The sequence below is a fragment of the Dicentrarchus labrax genome, unplaced genomic scaffold (genome assembly GCF_905237075.1).
Source record: "Dicentrarchus labrax unplaced genomic scaffold, dlabrax2021, whole genome shotgun sequence".
In the NCBI taxonomy this organism is placed as follows: Eukaryota; Metazoa; Chordata; class Actinopteri; family Moronidae; genus Dicentrarchus; species Dicentrarchus labrax.
Window position 1 is genome coordinate 31,855,269 of NW_026136713.1, and position 22,001 is coordinate 31,877,269.

The 22,001-nt window shown below is 38.7% G+C and overlaps 1 protein-coding gene across 2 annotated transcripts in view; it reads left to right on the forward strand.

The window, feature by feature from the left end:
* fam13b (family with sequence similarity 13 member B) overlaps window positions 1-22,001 on the forward strand; it is a 69,903-nt gene that overhangs the window by 23,434 nt on the left and 24,468 nt on the right. For both annotated transcript variants that reach the window (XM_051419434.1, XM_051419435.1), the window contains exons 4-7: window positions 826-1,038; window positions 2,310-2,487; window positions 3,003-3,147; window positions 11,175-11,302. In XM_051419434.1, coding sequence (XP_051275394.1) covers window positions 826-1,038; window positions 2,310-2,487; window positions 3,003-3,147; window positions 11,175-11,302 — 664 coding nt within the window. The remainder of the gene's footprint in view (window positions 1-825; window positions 1,039-2,309; window positions 2,488-3,002; window positions 3,148-11,174; window positions 11,303-22,001) is intronic.

Consider the following 22,001-nt stretch of genomic DNA (forward strand, 5'->3'; position numbering starts at 1 on the left):
TGGCTGAGAAATACAGTCTTCTTATGATTGAAGATGGAGGAGAGACGGTTTATTCTTTTTTTCATTAACTCACAAATTCATGAATGTCACACAACTCTGTGTTTACCAGATATTTGCGATCAGGTAGTTACATGTTGTTATCACTTGAACTAGACCAATTAAAAGCCACTGCAAGCTATTGATTACCTTAACATACACACAAACACATGCAGGACAACCACACAAACATGTAACAGAGACTATAGTCTATGATTTTATAGTTTCTCAAGGCACTTAAATTTCTCTGCAGATGAGGAGTTTTTTTATACCAGAAAATACTTCAAAAGAGAAAAGATTATATAACAGCCAGATACTTTCTATAGTTTCAGAATAAGTGGGCATGCCTTACCAATATATTGGTGAATTTTACAAACCTTTAGCTTAGCTATAACCAAGTTTTATATTTAGAGACTAAAGCATCTATTCCTGTGGCTTGTTAGCAGAGTAGGGCTATGATAAGGACATTTTCCCAGCGATAATGTAAATCTCAAGTCAAGTTTGGGTTTTGACTCAATCATTGGCAGGTTGTGCAGAATTAAATCTTTTTTTTTTTTTTTTTAAAGAAATTCCTTCAGCTTGATTCATGTCTGCCTAACAGAAAAGCATTCAGGTGCATACGCCAATTAGGAGCACCCCCACAGATGTAATCAGCATTTCTAATACTTCACTGCCTGTCTGTCCTGGTACAGGAGGTTAGGTGGTTTAAAAACAGACAACTGCTCAATAACCAAACCAAGCATATGATAATAAAGTTGATTATAATCAATCATTGCTGTGTGTCATCAGGTCATCTGGACCTGGAGGGCCTCTTCCTGGTGAATGGCAACGCAGAGCGTGTGGATTGGCTGCGCCAGCGTTACGACAGTGGTGAGGACGTGGAGCTAGAGAAGGAGGCGGACCTGGCATCAGCGGTCAGTTTGCTCCGACTCTTCCTGCAGGAGCTTCCTGAGCCTGTTATCCCAACAGCGATACAGGGACACATACTACAGCTACACCAAGGTGTGTTTTTTCTTTTTTTTGCTCTGTTTTGACAAAAAGAGATGTGACCATAAGTACGAAACACACACCGTTTTCTCACATTTCTGATTGGATGGTAATCATCCAAGTTTATTCTGTGTTACCATGTTATGACTGTGTTCATGTAGACTTTGGTTATCTAAGCTGTGATTACACAGTGCATAGTAAGATCACTAAATGAAGCAGAAACTGGCTTTCATAACACAAGGTGGTTAGTTCTACAGCACAATTGCCTAAATGGTGTGTGCGTATGTTCTATAGTAATACTAAGTCCTTGTGCTTTCTTTTCCTTCTGTTGTCTGTTTATCTCTGCCTCTTCACTTTGCATGTTTCTTACTTAAAGGGTCCAGTGTGTAACATTTAGGAGGATCTATTGGCAGAATTGTAATACAATATTCGTAGGTATGTTTTCATTAGCGTATAATCACCTAAAAATAAGAAATTACCTTGGAATTCATTTATCTACAGAGGGAGCAGGTCATCTTCCACGGAGTCCGCTATGTTGAACCGCCGTGTTTCTACAGTATCCCAGAACAGATCAACTAAACATTGGCTCTATATATGGCCTTTTAAGAGTTTTGCAGCCACCATAGTTTCTCCTGCACATGGAATCAAGGAGTTTTAGTTGGTTGCAATCTGCATGCTCACTGCTAGATGCCACTAAACCACACTGGTCCTTAATCCAGGCAACAAAATAAGACTGATAACTGACAATGTATAATCACGTGCACTTTTCCCTCCCATTGTTTTATTTGTCTCCCTTTTTGGCCTCACAGATAATCTGTTCTAATCCCATTGTCATCATGATGGTTGTTCCTGTTGCTGTAATGCAAATTACAGCAGTGGGCGAGTTTGCGCGGATTATCCAAAGATTACCCTTTTTGCACATTGTCCTTCCTAATGCCATCTCCCGTTTCCCCTCAATTCACCTCTTCCAAGAGTATTTTGTATTTATCTTATCTGTGTCTGCATATTTCCCAGAGATAAGAATTTTTAAGGTCAACTGCGAAGGAACTCAACGAACTTGATAACCCATAATTCACTCCACACATCTCCACATACAGAAATGAAAAGGAGCCTTGTAGTAACATTGGGTACATCTTGTATAAAGAGTACAAGTTCTAATGGTGATTATAAACCAACACCCTTTTTAATTACAGTAAGTAAGGGATGTCAACTGCACTGAAGCTTAACATAAAAACGTTAATAGTCACATGTAAACATAGCCTGTATCCTACATTTAAACATTGCAGATTACAGCAGTGAAGAGGAGCTGTGTAGAAACTTGAAGTACCTCCTGCAGCAGCTTCCCCAGTTGAACTATGGTCTTCTGCGCTTCCTGTGTCGCTTCCTGGCCAGTGTGGCATCACTTCAGCAGGAGAGCTGGAACATCGGGGCGCTGGCCGCTGTCTTCGGGCCCGACATCTTCCAGTAAGATACCTGTATATGGCCATTTAATGATTGTGTTTAATAGTCACAATCATTGTACCTTTACAAAATAAGCTGAGCTGCCAGATACTGTGAGCTAAGGGCAACAAAGTGCATGTTTTTCCACTTGACGAGTAGTAAAATGATATAAAGATCCAGACGTGGATCACAGGGCGGTTATTCTAGTTTATTGTTTGCATCCTGGTTTGCATTTTTTGCATGCTTGTTTCTGCACCTAGACCGGTTCATAGTGTGGATCTCCCAGTGTAGTATTAATTATCAGTGCCAAAACTCTGAAGTTATTTAGTTACAAATCCTTCTGTATTATGTTATCGTATATCGTCAAATTATTAGAAAGTGTGAACAGGATAAATCTACAGGGAGAATTGTATTTATTATTTATTGATTTAACATATAGAGGCACACAAAAGTACTTGCATATGCATTTATTTAGCTTTTCCCATGGAGAGCAGTGTGCACACAACAAGACACACTCTTTTCTCGTCTTCTCTCTGCAGTCTGTCAACAGAGGGAGAGGACCTTCGAGACCAGGAGTCTGTCAGCAGAGTCTTGGCAGAGCTGTTGGACAACCAGGACGGCCTGTTTGACTCGGAGGATGATGACGTCTCCACCACCAACGACTACAGCTCCATCAATGAACAGGTACTGCCCATCAACTGTGTTTCTATCTTTATCTTCTCAGTTACACTCTTTTTTTACACTGTGTCAGTATCCGCTTGCATATCTGGTAATATAAGAATGAACATGGCACACTTTCATAGCGTATGCTTATGCTTATTGCAAAGACGTTTCCAAAGCTGTCCCTATGTGAATGGTGAAGATGTAAAGTATATTTTATATATTTTTCCGCTCTCCTCCATCCACCCAAAGCGGTCTTTGCCATTATTCTTTCCCCCCAAATAATCAGCATATAAATCTGCTGTTTGTGCGATAAATGCCTAGTACCTGGTCATATATCGACATACAATTTGCAAATAAAAAGAACAAAATACAATAGAGAACAAAGTGGAATCTGCGCATTGCTGTAAGGCTCTTTGTGTAAGAAATTCTTATGAATACATTAATTCACTGTCAACATTCCTGACATCATGGCAAAGAAGTCCAATTACAAAACCCATAAAATTCCTCTTTGTCTGCTCCTCTTGTTTGTTCCTCTCTAATGGTGCTGAGACAGTAGAATGTGGCATTTAACTCTGCCCCGGTCAGGGGTGAAATTCTTTCTGGCTTGACGCATAGAGAAAACAGACAAATCCTATTGTGAAAAGTAGAAGATTAAAATTTCGATATGCCATCAAACTGTTAGCAAGACACAGCAAACTTTGCTTTGAGGGAAAAGACAATACTATAATAACAGATTTACCTCCAGTCTTTCATCATAGCATACATTTGTTTTTTACCAAATTAGTCAGCTATGCATTATGCATAATATGCTCAGTCATCTTGGAATGAGCTTTTGAGTTTATAAATCATTAATTCAATGACTAGGGATTCAGTGACTACATCCTAGGAAAATAAATCTTTTTCAGTGAAACAAACCTTAGTGAATCCATCCAGGTTGATCATTATTAATTAGCTGCACTCAGCCAGAACTTTTGTTGTATAGGAATGTAAGTCACCTTGATATTCACCTGTACTCACCTCCTCAAGCTGTTGTTGTACTGTGCATTGTATTAATGAACAAATGAACAAGTTCTTTCCATCAACAAAATATCTCTCAGAAAAATCTAGAAAGAGCCCCACCCAAACACACCCACACACACACATTCTTTACACAGAGCATTGAATAAACTCTGAGGTGTGTTCAGTGTCGAGATTCTCCAACTATAACTATCAACATGGTTTAATGAGCATATGTCAAAACATTTTTTCTTAGCTGTTTGACTGTGTTGAACTATATAACTGTCGTTGTCTTGCACTGAACACACAGAACGTGACTGGCAGACTAAACAAACTCAAAGGCATTTCCCCTGTTGCCCAGCAACACAACCTCACTACTAGGCCAACAGAATGACATAGTTAACATTTAATTTTACAGTCGTCTGATTACATTGTATTATTACATGATAACATGTACACGGACACAATAATTACGAGACAACCCTTGATCGGTATCTCACGTTTCCTGTCGCATATGAGAGCGCATTCTCCAACACAGCAGGGGCACTGTAAATGTCATGTTTGAATGTTGAAGTTAAAGGCTGACAGACAGTTATTGTTAAAGTCTGGCCAGGACAGGAAGAGCAACTGCAGTATCTACAGTAGGTCACCTGTTCAATTACTCTAGACTGCCTGCTCAAGTCCTTCACTGATTCCCTCCTTTTTTTATTTTGTCTTTGTTACAGTTTCCATCTTTATTTCAGTGTATTCTTAACTGATGTCTGCTCTGCTGTGGGAAACTTGGCTCCAATTTTACTTGCCTTGTAATCTTGAGTCATTATCTGTCATATAGTGACTTTATTCAAGAAAAACCTCTTACGAAAGCTCTGGCTTGTAAAAGAAAGCTAAAGAATTTCTTTTTTATTTTCCAAATTCAATTTCTTTCACTTTCTGATTTTTCCTACTCTCCCGTTGTCCAGTTTTATTAGCTGGCGTGTCAGATGAATTGGAATATAACATTACCAAGAGACAGAATGAGAGAAGGAGCAGAGAGAGACCATGAGAAAATTCTGTAAGGACAATTTATCTGTGCGCTGATGTGTTTTATGTAACACAGAGGGCAAAAAAGTGGGCGGTTTTAGAGAGGTAGAGGGAGAAAAAGCAGCCAGGAATATGGGGGAGAAATGGTGAGAGAGAAGAGGAAGAAAGAAATGAATTGAGGGAGAGATGGCGAGGGAGGAGAAGGATAAGAAAAGAAGCTGTTGATGATGTAACCATGCAGCTCACACCTCCAGCCCCTGCACTACACTGGGGATCGCTCTGTGCGAACAAACCCTCATGAAGGGGATTATCTCCCACACACACACACCTGCTTTCACACAGGAAACACACATGCTTCATGCTTTCTGTTAAGCCTTGTAGAGTAAGTTCAAAATTCCACACAGAGGTTGGAGAGGACAGTTCAAATGAGCTACAAAATAATGGACAATGCAAATTTTGTTGAATGAAAAAGATGGAAGGGCAGTTTTAACAGAGACTCAGATGAAAGACTGAGGGAGTGTGAAGGAAGAGGACAGTTGTTGTGTCATGGCATGTTTGGGCATAACTTTGAAACTTAATGAGGCAGGCAGGTATATAACACTGGTACGTGCTAACCTGGATTTTGGCTTTGTTGGCAAAATGGGATTGAGTTGAATTATTGTTTAGGAGAGTGTTGGAGAGTCAGTTTGATTCCTCAGCACAACTTTTCTGAGGATGCACACCAGGCAGAAAACATTATCAACCACATTGCATCCTGTAGTATTAGATAGCAACCTGTACTTTTTAGACTCATACCTCTTAGAAATGGGACAACATGGCAGTACCAGTATAGTGAACATGAAACGTAAGCAGACTGTCCCAGTAAATCAGTGACACAGCCTATAGACAACTGAGAACACTCCTTACTTGCAGCTGGAAGATTCTGTCATGTATGAATAAAGCCATAACGAACATTAACGTAATGGCCCCCCATGTCTAAATGACAAACTGCCGTCACTTTAACAGATACATTAGGCCAGTAATGTTACTTATACCTTAAAATGACTTCAGTGGCAACTTGTCCATCCTGTTGACACAGTGTTCAGTGGTCAGACTGTTGTCTCTCTACTTAATTAATTAGCATTTTAATGACAGCCTTTTTTTCCAGCTCTGTTAGTTTAACCTTAGCAGATAAATAAATCAGGATGTATCCTATTACGTTGTCTCTGCCAACTTAGTCAGGTGCTTCTGGAGCTGAGCCATGTTTCAGATGCCACAGCAAATGTATAGCTGTAACCTGGATCATGGACATGAATTAGAACTGGGTGAATGGAGTAATGTTACAAATACCAGGGGTTGTCACAATGTTCAGCAGCTGGGAACAGCCTATACAGGTTAGAGCATATACACTTATATGATCTTGTGACACAGTGATAAGCTGAGTTATTTAAGGAGGAGGTGATGGTCTAGTTGGACAGTCAGGGAGATGTATAATATCTCTGTAAGGGGACATGTAGTATAAACATACACATTTTACACATTTTGTTTCCATCAAGTGTTTAGAAATACAGAGCTATACAGTTGATTTATTTACTTTGACAACAGTTTATGAGCGGTCATAGAGAATATGAATGTCTGTAAATCAGTTTCATCAGGTAAAGATGAGAGATACATCCCATGGTGGTACTGCTGGAAGTAAACAGTACAGTCACACAGGCAAGAATGAGCAGGAACTCACTGAGAGAAGAAACTGAACAGTTGAGCTGAACACTAAGACCTTTTTTTCCACTGCTCAGATTGTGCCACTGAATGCTGCAATGTTTATTTTAAAAACTCCTTGCGTTTCTAATGTAAAAGACAAAGGAAATAAAAAATGATACCCTGCACTCATACATATAACATTTCTGAATAGTCCAGCAACACTACCATGCAATGTTTTCTTAAAAAAGGATCAAATAGCATTACAAAGGAAGGTAAATCCATAATTATTAGATTTTCAAATGAAAGGTGGAAATCACTCAAATAAAAAACTGTAAGCTAACTCATGTACCCTACAATAATATCTGCCTGACAGTCCAAATAGGAAAAAAAAAATTCAGTTTTTTTTTTCAACTTTCTAGAGGTACAATGTAGTCACTGTATTAATGTTTATCTAACATCAGAATGAAGGAGGCATACAAAAGAGCCACAGATGTAGGCCACAGCGTGAGACTTGTAATGTCAGTCCAAGTCAGTTGTCATTGTTCTGTGTTCTTGGCCCACTAACAGTTCAACTAGTGATGTCAGTAGGGCTTGTTGTTTCTGTTTTCCCCCCTGAAACCCTGGACCGAACCGCTAAACCAGGGCCAAGTTCAAGACCTTTTGTTCCAGGCTGCTCTCGGCCTTGTCGTTGCACCCACTCGGGCACACACTCACACCATACAGTCCTACATAATACACAGAAACGCACACAGCATCTCCTTTTATTTTTTTTTTAAACTCTGATTTGTGAGTTAACATGATTAAAATTTTCCACAGTCTTAAATAAGGGGATAATATTTTCAGCTTATGAATGACCATTCCAGGTCATCCTGACAGCGAATTTAACAACTCTTATCCTCTAATATTGTTACGTCACCTCAGAAGGTTTTTGATACAGTAACTTACTCAGCACAGCCGTGATCATATTTATAACGCTGTTCACGCCATCTGAATGCATGCCTATAGCCCAGAATCACTTATGAATTCAAGTTTCATTGTTCATTATGTCATCTCCTGCCTTTTAATGGGTATACACAAGGATACTTCTATTTACAGAGATATCTAGACACATTTTTCCATATCACTGACCAGCAGCCTTGATAGACTATGCTTTTGGAAGCTGGTGTATAATTCAAGGTTATATTCATCGCATCCTTCATTTGTATTACTGGTGAATAGCTTTGAATGAATTTTACATGATGATAATGTAGATCAGAGTTTGAATCAAGGTCACTTATGTCCTCCGAATGATTTTATTCTGCCCATGAAGTCAGGAACCATTTTAGACAGAAAATACAGTGATCTGGATGGTGATAGCAGCTTTAGTTTAATGACTGTCTTTAGATTATTTTTCCAGTGGCCTTTTAATGTAGTTCTGTTATGTTAATTGTTTGTCCCTTATTCTGTTCTCTGTTACACGATTATATGATACTCGTCTAAGACTGCTGTGCCACGTGAATGCTCCAAGATGATTTAACTGTTATTTTTGTGTACTAGTTGTAAGGGTGGCATAGCTACTATGTCCACAATTCTGACAAGACCTTTAAACATATTAAACAATACCTTCATGACTAGTGGAAAGATAAATAGATATCCCCATTTTAAAGTATAATTAGTCGAAACTTAAATTCAGGATACCTTCAATGTAGTTCTTTGGTCATAATTTCAATTAAAGATATCCAATTCTGCACATTTTAAACTAAGATATTACTTTATTATTGAATTGCATATTTATTGAATTGATTTATTTCTGCCAATGTTCCTATGGCATTCACTGACTTTTTCAGATGCTGGTTGACAAATGAATCACAGGGAGAGTTTTAAGATATGTTGAGCTTTCAAGTGCAGTTGGGACAAAACACAAGGTCATTTGCGCAAGTATAGGAAGTCAGCGTCAGTGTGCACTTGTTTTGATTTGTTCATATCCTCACAGCACAGAGAGACAGTTTGGTGATAAATCATTATTTATGAGCTTTCCACACCATTTGGTCATTTGGTTAAAAACACCTACACATAAAGATGCACATCACAGCTCTGCTTGGCTGCACACCAACACAAAGTCATTGTCACAAGGAAAAGATATAAAATGAGACTGAAGCTGTTTGAAAGTAGGATTTCTTTACCTAATCACATCATACACACACAGACACACACACATACACATACACATACACACAGAGGAGTGTTGTGAGTCATCCTCCCTGATCTGCCCATGTGACGATGCAAGAATTCCCTGACAGCCAATCAGAGCTCTTGGAACAGAGGTGTTGCCGTAGCAACGACACAGTGACAGCAGCAGATGGGGTTGCTGTTGAAGGGAGCTGAAGAGTGAGGGAGGAAAGAGAATAGCATTGGGGACAAACAGAGTGATATGGAGGTAGAAAAAAAAGTCTCATGATGACAAATCTGGTTCATGACCTATTCACCCATGTTCCTTCCAGGGTTTTTCCCAGTTCAGTTTGACTGATACTCACTGAATTAAGCTGCACATAAAAAAGCCTTTGTGGCCAGGATATAGCTTTAATCACTAGTGTATTATATATAAATATAATGCTTATTTAGAAAAATCACATATTACTAAATCAAATCAGCAAAACAAAGCGAAATGAGCTGTTTATCTCTGATAAACTGCTGCCCAAGGATTTCTGTTTGTGGTATCGTATTATGATGAATTATTTGTGTCTACATATTTACTGTCCTCCCTTTCTCTCCCCAGATGAGAAAAGGGGACGTCCCTTCCCTTTTCTCCTTCTGGTCTTACATCTCTCGTCTACTGTCAGATTCATTACACTCTGCCTTCTATCACTCCCTCCATCTCTTCCCTCTGGCTCTCTTTATCATTCTTTTCTTTCATTGTCTTTACTCCTCACAGCCATGTCACTGTAGATGCAGACATCTATTTGATGTTCTTGTTAGTTTGTTTTTCCTCAGTTCTCTAACCTGAGAGTGATTGTAATTGTAACCAACACATATTTAAAAGGGGCAACATGTTGGTCATTAAAACATGCATTTTATGTCAGTAAAATAGGTTTGATAGTCCGTCATGGTGGGCCTTCTTTGCCTTATTGCATAATTTGCAATGTGACATTGCATCATGCATGGGTACATTGCAAAGTCAACAGGAAAATGATATATGTCACTATTTTAAACCCTTCATCTCGCTCCCTTCCTCTTCTCTTGTTATTTTTTCATTCAGCTTTTATCTCTGCTTACCACCATCTCGGTGGTGTCAATGTGTTACTCATTAGCTTCATCTATATTAAGATGTCTTATGGAACAAATTGTATAACGTTGTTCCGGTCATGCACAGACATACTGCATATATGAACACAGACTGCCTACACCTTTCTTTCGTTCTCCACTGCAGTTCATCTCTGGACACAAAAAGTCACAACAAAACAAATTAAGAATAAAGTGGAAAGGGTATTTATTAATATTTAATTGTATATCATCCCTACAAATTCAGAAGATGTTATAGGTGTAAACTGATCTTAGAAATCCGCTAGATGAGACAACTTTGATACTAAGGATACGATTGGGAAATTCTGGTCAATAGCTGTGTCGGTACCAATGCTTTTTGTTGTATTTTCACTCTTTTGTATCGTGAAACAAAGAAACCTGCAAAGATAATAATCTCTGCCTTGTTGCTGTCCAGTCTATTTCAATTCCCATCCAAGTTCCAAGATGCAGAACTGAACATCTATTTGCATAGATTTTGTAGGTGATTTCGTAGGTGATTATTTTTCCGATATCCTACTTGGAAATAACCAAAACAACATATAGCCAGCACAAAAGTGGCTACTGATACTGTCAAATACCATCTTATTTGCCAATAGGCTGATGTGAATCAATGTAAAGCGAATATAACAATGTCCGACCGATATGTCGTTGCATCGCTATTTGATACCAAATAAGTTAGTTAAATCTTTACTTTGACCTTCTGTCCATGTGAATATATCACTCTTCAAGAGACTAAAGACCAGGAATAGGTTATTATAAGTATTATCCTCTCCACTGACCTCTGTCCTGAGGCTGTTAAATGTCAGTATAAATAACAGGAACACAAGTCTCCTAAAATAATTCTGATCTTTTTACTTAAGTAGTAAATATATATATGCATTTTCTTTCAGCGTGTAAAAAACTGCAAACTTCTTGTTTTATTATAACTGTTCCCTGGTATCCCCTGGTATTGCTTACAATCTCATACTAACTAAAGGAAGCATTAATAATATCTTCACATGCTTTTTCCATCTAAGTGAATAAATACATTTTTAGACTGTAACCTTTTGTGTGCTTTAAATGTCTGTCTTCAGATCACTGAGCTGTTGGATGATGAGAGGTGTGAAGCAGAATGTGAAGAGTTGCCTCAGGACGGGGAGGAAGGTCCTGCCTCCTCTGACTCACCACAACACACACACACTGACGACAGCCCCGCAGCCAGGTGAGACATAGCTACTGTGTCATATGTTATTATGTAAGACAGATCTTTTTTCTTGGGTCTTCCCAGAATGGGATTGAGAGTGGGATGACATGTGACAAAGGTCCCAGACTGGACTGGATTTAAAACCAGTAAGTTGCAGTTACACTGTATTCACCAATAGCCTGTCTGGCCAACCTGTGATTTGGTTGCTGTACCAGCTGCACATCTTGGTCTGATTTTCACACATTTTGTTTGGTGTATCACAGACTATAGAGTTATAATAACATCCCATCACTGTCTCTTGGCATTCATATATCTCTGAATCTGTGCTACACTTACCCTCATTTTCTTAATGATGAATTTTGATAATTCCTTTTTTCCCCCCTTTTTTTATCCTCTTCAGTAGTTTAGCTCAGGGTTGTGTTTTTCCGTAGTGTTTCCTAGTAAAGTCAATAAAGCAGAAATAACCAAATGATTAAAAGATAATTTGTTATTTTTAGACATTCATTACTGAATAATGGTAAACAAATAAAACTGACTTAAAATTGGTGTTTCCTGGCACAGGAGAGGTCAGGTTACACTGGTTTCTGTCTACTGTTTGTGTCACTGGAAAGGTTTATTAGAAAGACTATAATTCTGTGCAGCCCTTAATAAGTTTGTAGACTGGAATCACATCACCTGGTGAAATATTTAGCTTCTATTTTTACTTTAGTCTGTTCATACACATGTTATAGACATGTTAGTAGTCTTTGAGTGTTAATTATATGTAGGTATGTAGATAGTACTATGTTAATAATTCATGTAAATGTTATAAGAAATATAGTTTCTACATTAATACGTTTTCAAGAAATTCACACTAGAATGGGGTCTCCACATGTGAGTCATCTGCTCAGTTAATGTTTAATGTCCAACTGAATGAGAATACAGTCATTCAAAATGTTTGCTAATTAATTTTCATGGTCACAGTTACAGCAGTTTCCATTTGATCACACTAAAAGATGCAATGCTCATGTTTTGACCTGTTGATGTTCTGTAGCTGGTAACCAACCAGAAGACAAAGATCTGACACACACTTGCAGACACTCATGTACACAAGATAATGAGTCTCCGTCCAAACCCAGAAGACCAGAGTTCAATCCTCCTGAAGGAACATGAAGATCGTCTTAGGTTCCTCTGATCTGCTGATCTCCTTTAAGTTGATTACTGAGCACAACACCCAGACTCCCGTATATAGACAGCTATTATATTAGCTGGTGTATATCTAAAGTTGACAGAGAGGGTTAGTAGTGCACAAAGGAGGTGATCATGCTTATTATAAACATGTGAAGAGTCACTCACATTATTCATTTAGTGGGAGAGTAGACCCGTCTTCAGTTTAGAACAACTTTCATCAGGAAGTGAGAAATTCAGTAAATATTTATTTATTTATTAAGCACTTTTCAAAACAAAAGTTGCAAAGTGCTGCACTGATTTAAGAAAGGCCAGTATTTTACAAATGTCAGTTTAATTAGATGAACTAATGAAAAGTGAAATATTTCAAACTTTATGGCCAAATACAGTCAGTTCTTTGCTGGCAATGTGTACATTTCAAGTTGTTCAGTGTGAATTAAGATAAAGTTATCCTTTATATTGCAAAGGGGCTTGTTATTTCTCACATGACATTAGTGGTTAGTTTTTAGTAAAAATAAAAAATCTGCTCTTTTACCAAAAAGTAACCACATTTACTAAAATGTTCTCTTATCCATTATATTAGCATTGATAGCTACCACTTGATTCCACTGTGCTTTATGCTCTATATTACCATGTGCTGCATTTTAATGTGGTGACATTGTTGCCATTCAGAAGACACTGCTTTATGTGTCCATTTTTTAATTACTCTGAAATGTCAGTTGTGCTGAATCGAACTGCAGTTTGTCTCTTTGGTGACTTTGGCTGCATCCGTTTCTTTTTAAACCAGAAAAGTCGATTTCGACTCATCATCCACAAACACAATCAGCACTGTGAGCATTGCATTGTCCCAGTTGCTCAGTAGCTCGCTACCTGTTAGATAAAGACTATGTTGTAAAGCGGAACAGGACAATAAATGAGTCCGCTGTAATTGTGTGAACACTCGCTGTGCCCTGTCTATGTGTGTGTTTGTGTGGGTCTAGTCTGGTCATGCTGCTAGCCTTGTCCTACTGGCCTTTAAGATGATTACAGACAGTAATCCATAATCCATGGACACACACACACTCATGCTCACACAACTTAGACCATATAGCACATACATTATATCTTTATGTCCCTCACTGTAACACAGAAACATGGCTACACAGAAGTTGCCCTCATAGTTGACTTTACTGGATCAAGACAACTTGTTGCCAGGATGCGGTCGTCCACTGTGCCAGGGTTCAACAATCTGTGTTATGATATTTAAGGTTGTAACAACAACAAAGTTCGGGCTGCTATGTTTGTCATCTGTGCATTGGTGTGTGCAGCTTCGGCATCTAAGTGGTTTAGTAGTTAATACATTGTTTGTAGGGCAACACATTCAGGATTCCTTGTGTGTGTGTGTGTGTGTGTGTGTGTGTGTGTGTGTGTGTGTGTGTGTGTGTGTGTGTGTGTGTGTGTGTGTGTGTGTGTGTGTGTGTGTGTGTGTGTGTGTGTTTTTAGGAAGGCTTTAGGTTGCAGCTGTTGTCCCTTGGCACTCGTTTATCATTGCTGATGAAGTTGTAGCAAATTATTTAAATGAAATGGTGCTGGTCGTTTTTTTATCTCTTAAGTCTCATGGGATTGTTAGTCCGTATTCATTGTCTTCTAGCTGGGGCTAGCCTGCAGCCATCACCCCCCGTGACCTTGTCTAACATGATTGTCTGGTCTGGGGGATTATTGCTGTATTTGTAGCTTACTTTCAATGTCGATTAAGATGGTTAACCTAATTTTCTTGATTAATCGTTTGGTCTATAAAATTAAAAATGGACCATATATAAGTCCCATAATAATTTCCTGAAGCACAAGTTGAAATAATCAAACCTCCAACCAACAGTCCAATACCTACAGATGTTCAGTTTATAATAATGGAAATCTAAGAAGACCTGAAATTATGTACACTTCAGAAAGGGGGCCCAATTAATTTTGTGTATTTCTGTTTCAAGATTTACTTAAACTGAATCAGAATTGTTGATTTTGTTGTTGGTTTTCTGTTGATTGATTAATTGACTATTTGTTTCAGCTCTGGTAATTTTAAAGGTCCACTGTGTAACATTTAGGGGGATCTATTGCCAGAAATTAAATATACTATTCAGAGGTATGTTGTTTCATTAGTGTATCATCGCCTGATTATATAAGAAATGTTGTGTTTTTGGTTCCTTAGAATGAGCCGTTTTTTTAGGGCCTTTTGCAAGTTTTGTGGCCACCATAGTTTCTCTGACACACTTGGAAGGCTGAGCTGTATTCAAATGGTTGCAATCTACAATTTTACCGCTAGATGACACTGAACCCGACACATTGTTCCTTTACGATAATTTTGTCTCTCTTTGTGAAGAAAATCTCACATCCTTTTAGTTTATGGAACATTTCCCAAACCCACAATTTGAAGAATGTGAAGAATGTATGATTGTCAGTTTAAATACAAAACACTGTTCATGGAAAACCAGTTGTCTATCTTCCATTTTATTCCTACAGAAAGCAGTGTCACCCACTAACATTGTCTCAAAATGTCAGTAAACTTTAATTACTGTTGTGAAAATGTTTGCATTTTTTACTTGAAATGACATCACCGGTAAAAAGAGAAAAAAGTTCCCGTCTAGTGACTCGGCATTAACTGTGTGAGTTGTTTGTCTAGCACTTGACAGACAGGGAAGTCTGTCCTCTATGGCTGTTGCAGTGTTCCCTTAATAGACTCTGACTGTCAACACACACACACACACACACACACACACACACACACACACACACACACACACACACGCACCTTGCATGCTGACGTCCTCTGCTCCTTTCAAATCTATATATAATCCTGGGTATTTCTTTTCTGATCTCTCTTCCTCCCTCGTCACTCCTTCTGTATTCTGCTTATATCCTCTCTCTGTCTCACTCTGTGGAAAGTATTTTTCATTAGGCCACTGAAATATCCTGGCAGGCTAAGGAAGAGGGCTCCTGGGATGAACTCCTGGCCCCCGGTGAGGAGGAGCGGAGCAGGAGGGAGGGAGGGATTAATGAAAGGAACAGAGAACCAAAGGGCAGAGAAGGCCATGAGGCAGCAAGGAGAGGGTCTGTGAATTGGAAAGTGTCCCTACTTACGAACTATGTATTGATTTTCGCTCTGAGTGAAAACGCAATATCAGACCTCAGGAGGGAAAAGGTCAACCCTGAAGATAGCATTTAAACACATTATAAAACACTTGTCTTCAATTTTCTCGTCAAATTAGAGCCTTCCTTCCGCCATTCTTCCTAGCCGTTCCTCACTGTTACAGCCATCACATCATCCTAGCATGACTGACGTATGTACTGTCTCGTGTTACAGATAACCAGTCTTGTATGTCTTAAAGTTGCTCTCGGTGAATCCCCTTCTGTGATTTTCTTCCTGTTATTTTTATGAGGCTGTGGAAATTATTTATATCCCAGTGTGACACTACACCGCTCTGGAGAGCTCAGTTCTTTCTGTTTGTGCCAACAATGTGGATGTCTACACCCACACAAAACAAACACAGATGCAAATATATGTACACTCCTCTCTTCAAGGTCAATTACATTAGCTTTTTTCCACCTGATGATTCATGCACACACACAAACCTATCTTATCTATGTAAAGACCCCTCTAGGCTGTGCGACAAAAGGCCCATTTAAGTTTGCACGTCCCACTGTGTAAGATGATTCTAATAAAGTCTTTGCTTAGTGTAAAGGGGCCTTAAGGCTCTCTAGACACGATCAGCAGAAAAATTGTGTCAGCCTTTGATTTTCTATGGAGAGAAAATAGACTTACCACCTGTACTCCTTGTTGAATCAGTTTCAGTTTTGACCTTTCAAAGAGAAACAAATGCAATGACCACTGTCCAAGATGTAAGCTAAAACTGTAAAACATAATCTTATGATTACAGTGGGGTATTGTTTGAGTTTTTCCGATATTGGTGCTAAAGCAATACTTTGAAACTGATACAGCTACCTGAGCTGATTCTTAAAAAAAAAAAAAAAAAAGGACGGTCAACGACATTAAAGAACACCTTTTTTTTAATAGTATTTTAACTGTTAACAGTTTAAAGTATCCTTAAATAGTGATAAATAAGTAAATACAAAATATATTTCAATAGACAGACACTGGTACAAAAATGAGGCACAGACATTTGTGTTCAGTCCAGTATTTCAGGACCTAACCCTACCTTTGATGGACAAAATCAAGAAAAGTCTTCCTTGATAGCTGTGTTGTTTTCTCAAAAGGAGGGCAGTTGCTGGCTTTCCAGTGCTTTCTTGGTTCCTGGTGCACGTCGGTGCCACATCTTGTGGTGACACAATTCCTACTTCTGATTGTACAGTATGTGTCTTAGTTCTGACCCTATTCTCCTTTTTGGTTTTCCTTTTAATATTAGTGACTTGAGTGCAATTGAGCATTGCCCTGTCCAATACTGTACATACTGTACCCACAGCATTGCCCTGTCCAATACTGTACATACTGTACCCACAACAAGTATGTGTTGAATGTAATATGTCTGCATGACCTATACATACACACAAATACAGTATATAGGTCAGTACAGGAGGATCAGCTGTGTGCTTTTGGTGTTTTGACCTAGTTCACAGATCATGTTTGCTTTTTATTCTATGACACCAAAGGACATAAGACTTGCGTACAAACTGATAGACCAAGTGTTTTGATTTTTTATCTATAAATATTCTGACCAAAATATTATAATTGCAGTGTAACATTTACATGGGAAATATCAGCAATGGCTGAAAGGATAATGGCATTCTGGTTGTTTCTGTCTACTTCATAGCACACACTGTATGTTAATGTTGTACTGTTAACCTTCTCAAGAGAGAAATCTGTCATTGTGTCATAATTTAAAACTCTAACGCATTGCGATTATCAGTGATTACTGTTGTAAAAGAAGTCGTCCCTCGCTTTCCTCCAGTTCGTCTCACTTCGTGCCCTCCTTTCCCTGCTTTCTGCACACTTCACTTCCCGATAAAGTCAAGGCCTGGGCGCCAGCGCTGGGCACAATGTGTAATATGATACACTAACTGACCTAGATAGCAGTGCTCACCACGTGCGCTATCACTTCTCACCCACCGTTCTGGTAAATCTGTCCTATCTAGCTTTCTGGGGGAGCACTCACTCATAAATCATCATGGAAAAGTATTTATTTTGATTGTCGTCGTCCCCCCCCCCACACACACACACACACACACACACACACACTGCTTTGTGTCAACACATTGTCACTTGTAGTTCCTTTGTGTTGGTCATGGACGACACAGTTGAAGTTTGAGATAAGAGTTTGGCCAAACCAAAAATAATACCAGGAATGACAAATCAACTAACTAAAGGCAAATCTAGTTAATCATTCATGTCCAAAGCCATATAACATTTATTCTTTCTTCTCCTCTCCCCTCTTTTTCTTTCTTGAGGAATTTCTGGAATGTTGTAGAGTTTATACAGGTGTGACCGATGGTGTATTTTACTTTGTTTATGTCACTTATTTGTTTCTCTTGCAATTTATAAAGTACCATGACTGATTGGTGTTGGCAGCCCACAGAACACCTCATGTATCCAGTCATCCTGATAAATTAGTGCAGCTTTCCATAGAAACTAGAGCTGCAACTAATGATTAGTTACATTTTCAATTATGTTGTTTATTTTTACAAGGAGCCAGAGCCCAAGGTTTAAAGCATGTAATGTCCAAAGCCCAATAACTTAAAATTTACAATGATTTAAAATAGATCAAAGCAGCAAATCCTGTCATAGTCGCTGAAAGTAGCAAAAGACCTAACAATAAATGCATTATCAAAATCATTGCTGTCAGACGGATTAATTAACTAATCATTTCAGCTATCTAGCAACAGTTCTTGCTTACAATAAAGCTAACTCTAATGGGTAAAACAGACCTTATATTGGTTAACCTGTCTAAAGATAAACTGCACAGCACAGCGGGACACCTTGCCATGTATTATTTCTAACTTAGAAACCAGGAATGATTTTAAATGTACAGATTGAATAGACCTTTTCTTAATTATGTGGGCTTCAGGTGTATCAGTGCTCAGAGCCACTTCATGGAACTATGTTCCACTATAGACATAACATACCAACATCATAACAATACATTGTGTGAATGTTTTTTATCTTGATTACCTCACGGTATGTCTTTCAAAGACAAAAGAACATCAGCACATTGTACCTGGCTCCCACTGTGGCACTTGATCAGGCAAAAGCTTCCAAGAATGGAGAATACAAAATACTGTGTTTATAGATGACACAGAACTGTAATTCTGCAAGTGTAATCATTTTTGTTGGTATGTTTTGCTTGAACAAGAGCCACATTGTCTTGAATTGAAGTACAAGTAAATCTCCCTGGGAGCATGAGTCATTGTTGGAGTTATGTTACTTTTGTAGATTGACTTTTTGACTTTACCCAGAAATTCATTGTTTATTCATTTATTTTTAAAAGATTTTATAGCCAAGAGTAGCTGATGAGAGACAAGATATTGAGGGGAGAGAGAGAGAGACAAGAGAGAGAGAGAGAGAGAGAGAGAGAGAGAGAGAGAGAGAGAGAGGCAGAGCAAAGGGGTGTGGGTTGGAATCGAACCCAGGTCGCTGCAGTAAGGACTCAGCCTTTGTACATGGGGCACACGCTCTACTGGGTGAGCTACCAGGGCACCCCCATTGTATTTCAAATATGCGTTCACTGTTCAGATATTGTTTCAACATGATGTGTGATTCTTGACTTCAGGTTTCGGCATTTGGGCTGGTTGTTTAGTGTGCACCATGCTATTCAGGGCCTCTGGCAAAGATGCTTTCACTGCCCTCAGCAAATCTTGTTCATTGCTCTCCTACAGTGAGATTCCAAACATCCCTGAGTGCCATGACCTGTATCTGAAAATGGCATTGTTTCTAATAATGTTTGTTATAAAACAGACTTATCTTGTCCTGGTCCAAACAAAATATAGTTGCAGTCTTAGAAGCATCATTTTCGGAGTATCTTCTTTGAAGCTGCTCGTAAGAGAGTTAAAAGATTAATTTGGTTCATATTGAAACAACTCATATTTCAGTGAGGTATTATTTGATTATTCTATTGATATCTGTCTTTATGTTCGAGATATTGCATTGTTTAAGTATATTTCAAAGCATTATGTCACTAGACAAACATGTCGTCTAATGTAGTTTCTTTGATAGTGATGAGTGTCATCATAACTGTGAAATTTGAAACACATTGATTACATTTGAATACCCCTCTCCTGACTTTTCTCTGTTGCTGTTCCACCCCCCCATTGTCTGAGAAGCAAAGGAAGGGCTTCTATTACAAAAGGCTCATAGGGGGTGATATAAAAAACCCAGGTGTGTGTCTGTGATTAGGTGCATCTTGTGTGTACATATGATGCTTGTGTGTGTGCGTGCACGCCATTACACAGCCCACTGGGCCGGCTGTAATAACTGCTGAGTTATAGTCTCCACTGAATGGACAAAAAAAATCAACCACCCCTCCCACTTTCTGCTTTGTGATTGGCCCACAGAACCCATTCCCTCTTCACAATTGGCTCCCAACGTCAGCCCCTCCCATCCCATTGGTCCTCCTGGGGTTGTTGCCTGGTTACATCAGAAGCTCATATATTTGAGCAGAGCTCTGGATGTTTACTGCAGCACTTTTACAGACAGAGTGCAGACTGAGACAACCTCACTCAACACGCTTGACACACACCGGTTCAGAGGACACCACAGAATGCACCCAGGCGATACCCTGGCTCTGCTGCTAGACCTGCTGGTACTGACGCTGACACCTCAAAGTGCTCAATTGGGATAACCTTCCCACTGGATACAAGGCCGACCTACAGACCCCCCACGCACCCCGATACTGAAAAAGAAGAAATTGGAAGGGAGGAGAGACTGAGAGTTCAGACAGAACAAGCTTAACAGCTGGATACTGCTCCTACAGGAGATGTGTCAAGTGGTGAGTCTGGTTAAAAGTCAAGCTGACTCCTCTGCGGGATTTAAAAAATAAAAAAACAGACTGGACTTATTTAAATTATATTTATTAATAACCTACGTGTTTGCTTGCTGACCGCACTGGGCAGAAGAAGAAGAAGAAGAAGAAGAAGAAGAGACACAACAGTGAAATTAATAGAAACAGCCTTCCAGACATACTGAGCCACCCGCAGGCTGGATCCACTGACATAAAACACCCAAGACAAAATAAAAAGGACAGATCACAGTGAGAGAAAACCCAGCTGGGAAAATGAGAATGGCCTGTGACATTCTGCTGCAGAGGTAAACATCGGGGTTATGTAACTCCTCTAGTCTAACTGGAATAAATGAATGAATGAATGGATAAAGGAGAAAACAAATGTGATTGATACATGAATGAATGAGCACTGGAGGGTGAAAGTGAGGGAAAAGGGGCAAGATATTGGATGAATGAATTGGATTGAAAATGAAAAAATGAGAAGGGGAAAACTAGAAGAATGGATCAATGTATGAATGCTGGAATGAATTAGTGGAAACCCTCCTAATGAGGTTAATGATTTAAAACCCTTTTTTTGTATTATAAATGAAAGAATTAGGGGAAATGAGGTTGGATTGTGTTGCTTGCTCATTGTTTTGTTGCCAGGAAGAGATGAAAGAGAAAAAAGAGACAGAAGGAAATCTGTCTTTCTTTTATGGGAATAGAATAATACAGAGCAAAAGAAGATGAAAGGGTTCATGGCTTTACTTAATACCTGATATTGTGTTATGCAGTCTAAGTATAAAGAAAGCCAGGGGGGCCTGGCTGAGAATGTGTCAGCATTTTGATACATAGAACATGTACTGAGGCAAGTAGGTGCGCTCATAATTGCAAGAAATCACAGCTCTCTGCACTTTCTGTACATTCATAACATCGAGGTCCAAAGTATGGAGATTTTAAGCAATCAATTCAAAAACTTTTTTTTAAGTAATTGCTCAATATGTGCCAGAGAGGTTAAAGAAGTGGTGAGGGAATATTTGTGATGAAGCTGCAACTAATGATTATTTTTATTATTGATTACTCTGCCGGATATTTTCTTTATTAATCAATTGTTTAGTCTAATATATGCTAAAGAATAATGAAAGGTGACATCTTCCTATGTTTGTGCCATCTGACCAAAGCTTGGACTCCTGGTTGAATGCCACCTTTTCGTCTCGGAAATTGACAGTTTTCACTCGTTTTTGACATTATACAGGATGTATAAAACAAACGAATTCTAGGTATTTAAACGCATTTAAAAGTGTAATAACATTTTAATAACTTCTTTATGACAACTCAAAATTCTACCACAGTAGTCAGCCAATGTCAAAACCAGTCACATATTTAATGTATTGTTAGCACATGACGCTGAATCGTCTCTTTAAGTTTGACAGTTTGTTGACATGTTGACGATGGGTTAGTTGTCTTGGTTAATATCAAGTTGTCTTAACAAAGACATCTCAAACAATGTCAGCTTTGCATTAAAAATGACAAAATTAACCGACTGACACTTAAGTTATAAACGTTTATATAGACTCCTTCATGTTAACAAT